At 39.8% G+C, this 8,955-nt stretch overlaps 1 protein-coding gene across 1 annotated transcript; it reads left to right on the forward strand.

Annotated features, from left to right (window-relative positions):
- Positions 1 to 7,065: 7,065 nt before the first annotated feature.
- On the forward strand, positions 7,066 to 8,729 carry sox3 (SRY-box transcription factor 3). The gene has a single exon (XM_087798713.1). It carries the CDS (start codon positions 7,215 to 7,217, stop codon positions 8,097 to 8,099), a length of 885 nt encoding a protein of 294 aa, XP_087654839.1. The 5' UTR covers positions 7,066 to 7,214; the 3' UTR covers positions 8,100 to 8,729.
- Positions 8,730 to 8,955: the final 226 nt, after the last annotated feature.

Below are 8,955 nucleotides of genomic sequence, written 5' to 3' on the forward strand. Positions count from 1 at the left end.
AAGACTTGAATGAAGAAGTGAAAAGACTTTAAAAAAGAAGTGAAAAGACTTGAATGAAGAACTGAAAAGACTTTAAAAAAGAAGTGAAAAGACTTTTAAAAAGAAGTGAAAAGACTTTAAGGAAAAAGTGAAAAAGAAGTGAAAAGACTTGAATGAAGAAGTGAAAAGACTTGAATGAAGAAGTGAAAAGACTTGAACGAAGAAGTGAAAAGACTTGAATGAAGAAGTGAAAAGACTTGAACGAAGAAGTGAAAAGACTTGAATGAAGAAGTGAAAAGACTTGAACGAAGAAGTGAAAAGACTTGAATGAAGAAGTGAAAAGACTTGAACGAAGAAGTGAAAAGACTTGAATGAAGAAGTGAAAAGACTTGAACGAAGAAGTGAAAAGACTTGAATGAAGAAGTGAAAAGACTTGAACGAAGAAGTGAAAAGACTTCAATGAAGAAGTGAAAAGACTTGAATGAAAAAGTGAAAAGACTTGAATGAAGAAGTGAAAAGACTTGAATGATTTTGATCATCTAACGACTCACAGATGTTTTCGAGTCGAGGCTCTCGATCCGAGGGAAACGACTCGTCGCGGCTTCATTAGCCCGTGGCCAGATCACGGCTGCTCTCCATGAGGGGGAGTGAGACGAGTGCACTTGTGTTTACTTGCGGCTCTAATTGACGACAAGCTGGAGGTGATGGAGTGAGAAACTCTTCCTCTAAGTGAGATGGAGCGCCGGGTGGTCACGCCTTGTCTGCTCGTCGCTAAAGAGATTACACCGGGTGTGTGTCGCAACCTTGGCCTTGCTCACACACACTCACACACACACACTCACACACACACACACACACACACACGGATAATGAGGAAGGACATGCTTGGGCTGCCGGGGAGAAAGCCAGGCTGGAGTCGCAGGAAAACATCTTCATGCTTGTTGTTTTACAAGCTCAATAAGTGCGACAGTTACATTCCTGGAGCCGGAGCTGCCGAGAGCGTCAAGGTTCGATTCCCTCCGAGCCACACAATGACGGCTGGGCTCCGGAGGAAGGAATGCAGTGTTCTCCATTAGCCCTCCTGTACCCTGCCGAGAAAAAAATCAATGAATCTCTGCTGAGTCTGTTTTTTTCTTCTTCCTTCGAAGGTTTGAGTGACGTTTGTTTCCTGCACCTGATGACTGACCTTTGACCTCCCGAGGATCCTGCGAGATGCGGTGAGTTTATAAATCTGACACAAGAAACAAAACACACACGGATCAATACTGGGATCAATGGTGTGTGTGAGAACACACTCGCCTGCGTCGCACACGTGTGGATTAAACACAAACTGACATCAAAAGATTCACAACAACTTGAAATATTTATCACAAGAAAGAGTTTATTATAAATATTCATTATTATATAATATAAATAAATCATAATTGTTACCATGAGAAGCTTTGATTATTTATTAATGAAGTATTTTTAATAAAGATACTATGTTTTATAATATTGTCAAGTGAATTATCGACATATAAATATATGTCGGTGACAATAATGTACATTTGATTTCAATGTTTTTAAAGAAAACTTTATCATTTATAATTTTTAATTCGTTTTAAAAGTGTGTGTGTAGATTAGAAATGATTTATAAAATAAATTATTCAGAAACAACCAAACATTTTAGATAAAAAATGTTAGTAACAAAATAATTTAAAGATTGTTTGTCGGAAGATGTTGATTAAAAATGTAATTTAATTTATATTTAAAAGCTATTTGTTAAAATTCTGAAAAGATAATAAAATCATAGATGATGAAAAAAACATTTTTAGATTGTAAGTAAAATGTTAAAAAAATATCTGCCATGATTTAAAAATATATTATTTTAATGATTTAAATACAATCGCAAACGTGAAACTGATGTTAAACTAAGAAGAAACGCGAGCCTTGAAAACCTTGATTTAATTTGCTGCTCATTGTTCGGGGGTCACACGAGTCACGGTGTCAGCAGGACCAACACACTCCTCTGTACACAAAAGGGTGATAATGGCTCCACTTTTATTCTCCCAAATGAAGCGTGAATATTATTTTACCTGCGTGTGGAAGTGGGAGGACGCCGAGTATTCACGCCACACAAAGGGAACAGCAGAGCGAGCGCAAATCGCATCTTCATTTGCATTCCTGGCCCCCAAAAATCATGCGAATCTTAATGAGACACATTCCATTGTGGCGGTAATTGAAAACCATTCTTTGTTAATTGCTTTGCTCAAAGGCCTCGTAGCCAGTCAGTGGGCCGAGACAAAAATAAGTTATTGATTCCACAGGATGCAGGTTAGAGACTCGGAGGCGTGAGTCGGTCGTGTCAGTAGTTCACTTCAGTGTGTCGCAATAGTTGTGTCACAAATGTGTCAGAAACGTGTCAGAAACGTGTCAGAAACGTGTCACAAATGTGTCACAAATGTGTCACAAATTAGTCCAAAATATGTCATTAATGTGTCATGAGTGTGTCATAAATGTGTCATAAATGTGCTATTAATGTGTCAGAAACGTGTCAGAAATGCGTCATTAATGTGTCATTAATGTGTCTTTAATGTGTCTTTAGTGTGTCATAATTGTGTCATAAACTTGTCATAAATGTGTCATTAATGTGTCATGAATGTGTCATAAATGTGTCATTAATGTGTCATGAATGTGTCATGAATGTGTTATAAATGTGTCATAAATGATTCATAAATGTGTCCTAAATGTGTCATAAGTGTGTTATAAATATGTTATAAATGTGTCATAAGTGTTTCATAAACGTGTCATAAATGTGTCATGAATGTGTCCAAAATATGTCATTAATGTGTCATTAGTGTGTCATAAATGTGTCCAAAATATATCATTAATGTGTCATTAGTGTGTCATAAATGTGTCATAAATGTGCTATTAATGTGTCATAAACTTGTCATAAATGTGTCCAAATATGTCATTAATGTCTCATAAATGTGTCATAAACTTGTCATAAATGCGTCCTAAATGTGTCATTAATGTGTCATTAGTGTGTCATAATTGTGTCCCAAATGTGCCCTAAATGTGTCATTAATGTGTCATTAGTGTGTCATAAATGTGTCATAAATGTGTCATAAATGTGTCATAAATGTGTCAATAGTTCACTTGAATGTGTCACAATAATTGTGTCAGAAATGTGTCATAAACGTGTTATAAATGTATCATAACTGTGTCATGAGTGTGTCATAAATGTGTCATAAACATTTCATAAATGTGTCATAAGTGCATCATAAACGTGTCATAAATGTGTCATAAACGTGTCATAAGTGTGTCATAAACATTTCATAAATGTGTCATAAGTGCATCATAAACGTGTCATAAACGTGTCATAAACGTGTCATAAGTATGTCATCAGTGTTTCATTAATGTGTCATTAATGTGTCATTAATGTGTAATAAATGTGTAGTTAATGTGTGCGAGGCAGATGTGAGTCTCTTCAAGTCTCTCCATTGAAGCCGTGGACACTCGGGATTGAACTGGCGTCAATAGTGGGATTAAAGCCTCTTTTGTGCGACATTAGTCGGAGAAAAGGTTTTAATTCCGTCTTAAAACTCTGAGCAAATAAAAGTATCGTTTGGATCCATCGACGCCTCACAAGAGCAAACTCAGGTCACGTCAGGAGGTGTTTTGCTCAAGGGCAGCGAAGGATTCAACCTTCAACACTTTAGACTCTCGTCATGTTTCAAGAAATCCATTTACTCAGTTTCTACTTTTACAACGTTTTCTTCCATCTGTCAATCATCTCCAGCAACCGTCGCACGTCAGTTGAATAAATCCAGACGTTTCTCACTATTTAAAGTCATATTTTAAATGTGTTGTTTTAACCTTAAATGTGTTGATTAATTTATTTTATTTTGATTTCTCAGTATTTATGTCAAAATAATTAACTGTTAACACTCACCGTCTGATATATTTCTTATTTTTCAAATAAACTTTAAACACGTTTATCATTTGTTTTTACTTTTGTTGTTTATTTGTTTCAGAGGTTATTTTAAACACAGATCAATGTCACTCAAAAAATAAAAACATTGATTTTAATTAAGAACTAATTTTGTTTTGATTAATTGATAAAATAATTTAATTCAGTTAAAATGTAAGACATTATTTAACTCAGCAACTTGACATCATTAATTAAATTAAAATCAACGTTTTAGTGAAAATCAACAGGTGTTTAGAAACATTTTCTTTAGGATTGATTGACAGGTTGACGTACTTTCCTGCACATGCGCAGAGCGATCGAGCTGCTAATGAGCGCCTCCTCCTCTTCCTCCTCTTCCTCCTCTTCCTCCTCCCATCATCATCATCATCATCATCCTCCTCCTCGGGGTCCACATATTTCCCAGCATCCACGGCGGCTCCTCCAGGCCTGAGAGCCCCCGGCCCTCAGTGCTGGTGGTCTCCGGCCCTAATGAGGAAATTAGCCGCACAGAAGCCCTCATTACGAACCGCGGGTTCCTCCTGGTGTCCCCCCTGCCTCCCCCCCTGCCTCCCCCTGCCTCCCCCCTGCGCTCCCGGTCCATTTCCATAAGCAGATTACAAGGGATCAGTTTGAGATCAGCGCAGATAAACAAATAACTGCGCGCGGAATTAAAAGCGGCGCTAATTGCTGCGCAGTTTTTTTATTGCGCTCGCGGCGCGGATCCGCCCCTTGATGGAGGGAATTAAACCCTCGACCGAGAGCATGATTCAGGTTTTATTTCCATCGCCTTTGACTTCGCGCGGGACCAGAAGATCTGCTTCACTGCGTCACAGACATGGTTTGATCGGAACTCGAGGATGTTTTTTATTTTAAATGTTATGAATTATTTGTAAAATATTTACTTGAAAATATACCGAGATTATATTGAATTAAAGCTTTATTTAAAGCTCGTCAAAACGAACTTACATTTGAAACATGTTTTGATTTAACCGTTTATAAAATTTACAAAGTACAACATGTGTTTTTAACAATTATAACTGATTAGAAAATAAAAGTAATCGAATTAAAATGTGTTTATTATATTTGTGTCTCATTCTGGAAAAAAATGCATGATTTAAAATAAACTACACGAATTAAAGTTCCGAGTATTCATCGTTGTCACGTGTTTTATTGACATTAAAACGTTACAGAATCAGCGTCTTTGAAAAACCTGGAGATAAAAACACTACAGAAAACCAATAAATCAAATAAAGGTGACGTTATTTACGACGTTTTATATATTGTTTTTGTTACTCATTTGCAAAACTATATATTGTTTAATTGCAATGATTTAAATAAACGCTATTTATACCTGATGTGTTCAAAACAAATGTTAAATCAAGATTACATTTCTTTAATAACTGAAAATAACGACTATTATTGCGTTTCCTTATTATTAACATTTCGATTAAAACATGTTTTCGATCGATTATAATGAGGTTTAATTCCAGTGGTTTGACAAAGTACAATAAAAAGAATATAAATACAATCCACAAGTAAATAAACATCGAATAAATAATTTGAAACACGCGTTTGTATCGATTATTATTTATATTTAATTTAGTGAATCCATCAAAGATTCGAGAAAAAAATCATTTTAGTTTCAGATTAAAATCTGTCGCTGCTCAGTTTAAACATGTCACGGCCTTAGTGTGTGTGCGTGTGTGCGTGTGTGTGCGCGTGAGACCCCTCACTGTCCCCCCTAATAAAAATATGCACGAACCTGAGGAGTCCCGCGGAGAGGCAGCAGATCCCGGAGGTGTTGATGGAGGGTCTGGACGAGGGTCTCGATGAGGGTCTGGACGAGGGTCTCGATGGCCCATCAGGCACATTAGCATGAGGGTCTCGATGAGGGTCTCGGTTTCTGTCGCGAGCCTCGTGTCTGCTCGTCTGCGGATCAGATCCTGAATCACTGAAGAAACATCAACGTTTCATTTCAAATGTTTTAAGAGAAAAAAGCTTCTTTTTTTCTCGGTTACTCAGGGACTCGCAGGCGGTTCCGGTGTCGCTCACTAGAGGGCGCTGAAGTATTAAAAGTTTGGTTCACAGCGAGGACTTGTTCTCAGTGACCACATGACCCTGGACCTCATCAGAGTCTGAACAAGTCCCGACATCTCGTGTGTATTTAAATGATAAAAGTACGTTCATTTAATGATACTAAATTAAAGTACTAGATTTTAAATCACATCATAATCGATATTAAAGCTTTTTTTTAAATATAAATAAAAGCGTGTAAAATGTCAACATAGTTCGATCTGGTGTACATTTTGTTTTAGTTTAAAATAACATTTAATAACAAAGTAAACTAGATATTTCGACTTTTTCGATGAAGCGTCATTGAAAAATAAATGATATAATGTCTTGTAATTATTTAAATGTATGTAACGTTAGAAAAAAAAACATTAAATCTAAATATAAAAACACACCATATTACTCCTGAAAGAAGCAGATACATATTACAGTAGTACTTACATGTAATTACATCGTATTATATTTGCTGTCACAACACTGTAGAGTTTGTTTACATTTTAGAATTCGTCTTGATTGTAACAAATATTGTGAGGAAGAATCAAAACATCAGTTTCAATAATAATTCATTCTAAATATATTAAATAAATTAAATATTCACATGAAACCCGATTAAATTATAAATGTGGGAAAAGTTAGTTTAATTAAAAATACATGATATTTATATTATAATTATGGCATATCGAGCAAAATCGTTGATTAGAAAAATATATATGATGTGTTTTTAAATAGTTTGATGAGGATGTGGAAATATTTAATAATGAAACTTGTCAAACACTGAATGACGTCAAATTTCATTAAATCAACGTTTAAATATTAAAAAACTATTTTTTTAAAGTTGAAAACCCGAGGTTTTACTTGACGTGCGAGTCTAGATGTGATTCTTCTCATGGCTCAAAACTTCCTCCTCGAACCAAAACACCGCGAGCCGCGCTCTGATTGGTCAGAATGCTGGATGAGCGGCTCCGCGCTGTGATTGGCTGAGAGCCGCTCATTACTATGCCGTCACGGCCCCTCGTGCGCGGCTCCCGGCGGGGCCTCAAAACACCCGAGCTCGGCGAACAAGTTCCAGACTAGAGTTGGAGAGCAGGACCCGGCAGCTCGCAGACTCGCACCTGCAACCCTTTGGCTTTTTTTGTTTTCTCGTCTCCAGAACTTCTTGTTTGCTCAGCGGCTCCGGCAGCAGCTTCGGAACCGGCAACCAAAAAGTTCCGAGATGTACAGCATGATGGAGACCGAGCTCAAGGCGCCGCAGAACAGCAGCTCGGCGCCCGGAACCAAGAGCGGCGTCAGCGACCAGGAGCGGGTCAAGCGGCCCATGAACGCCTTCATGGTGTGGTCGCGGGGGCAGCGCCGCAAGATGGCGCAGGAGAACCCCAAGATGCACAACTCCGAGATCAGCAAGAGGCTCGGCGCGGACTGGAAGCTGCTCACGGACGCGGAGAAGAGACCCTTCATCGACGAGGCCAAGCGCCTGCGCGCCATGCACATGAAGGAGCACCCGGATTACAAGTACCGGCCCCGCAGGAAGACCAAGACCCTGCTGAAGAAAGACAAGTACTCGCTGAGCGGGGGGCTGCTGGCGCCGGGGGGCGCGTCCGTCGGGGGCGCGGTGTCGGTGGGCCAGAGGATGGACGGGTACGCGGCGCACATGAACGGCTGGAGCAACAGCGCGTACTCGCTGATGCAGGACCAGCTGGGGTACCCGCAGCACCCCGGCATGAACGCGCCCCAGATCCAGCAGATGCACCGCTACGAGATGGCGGGGCTCCAGTACCCCATGATGTCCTCGGCGCAGACCTACATGAACGCCGCGTCCACCTACTCCATGTCCCCCGCCGCCTACTCGCAGGGGGGCGGCATGAGCACCATGGCCTCCGTGTGCAAGAGTGAGCCCAGCTCGCCGCCGCCCGCCATCACCTCGCACTCCCAGCGCGCGTGTTTGGGGGACCTGAGGGACATGATCAGCATGTACCTGCCGCCCGGGGGGGACGGCGCCGAGCACGCGGGCCTCCAGGGGACCCGGTTACACAGCGTGCACCCGCACTACCAGAGCGCGGGCACCGGGGTCAACGGGACGCTACCCCTGACCCACATCTGAGCCCGGACTCATGGATACTTGAACTACTGACTCGTCCAGAGTCCCGGACCTGAGAGTCCCGGACCCGAGAGTCCTGGACCCGAGAGTCCTGGACCCGAGAGTCCAACAGAGTAAATTGCAATTGCAAGAGAAAAAAAAAAGAGGCTTTTATGACGAGTGTCAATCATGACTTTATATTTGATGCCATATCTCCCGAGGCGCGCGCGAGGACCGGGTCCCAGGACCGGGTCCGGGTGTGTTTCCAGGACCAGCTCCAGGACCGGGTCCGGGTGGAGAAAAAAAACGCTTCATGAAATGTTTACACTTAATTTGTAGAAAGTCAGTTTGAAACAAAAAAAGGTAGTTTTTTTTCCTTCCCATCACTTAGTGACGATGACTGTGCGGGTCACACACCACTTTTATTTATAGTTTTGTTTTCTAGCTTGTGAACCCGGTTTGTTTTTTTCTTTTTTGTAAAGTGTTTTGTTTTGTACAAAGAAAAAATTGTTCTGTGATGGTTTTTTGTTTTTATTTGACAGTGTCATGTTTACTCATTATTCCCGAAAAAGGTTTATTTAAACTGACGTTTCTACATATTTTAAGACCATCTTTTATTCTTAAAAATGCTGAATAAATTTGTACGAAACATGATCGAAGACTCCCGTGTTTTTATCAGACAAGTGTGTATTTATCAACAGACAAGTGTGTATTTATGTGTCGTTTTAGTTTATGTGACAGAAAAATAATCCGCGAGAAGTTGAAAATTATTTCTTGTTCTAAAAAGTTTTAACATTTAAAATAATCAATTACTTGATTATTGACATGGTTTAAATAATTACTGTATTTTAAATTAAAGACAATTAATTAAGCTACTGAA

The sequence above is a fragment of the Callionymus lyra genome, chromosome 9 (assembly GCF_982586985.1).
Source record: "Callionymus lyra chromosome 9, fCalLyr1.hap1.1, whole genome shotgun sequence".
Taxonomy (NCBI): domain Eukaryota; kingdom Metazoa; phylum Chordata; class Actinopteri; order Syngnathiformes; family Callionymidae; genus Callionymus; species Callionymus lyra.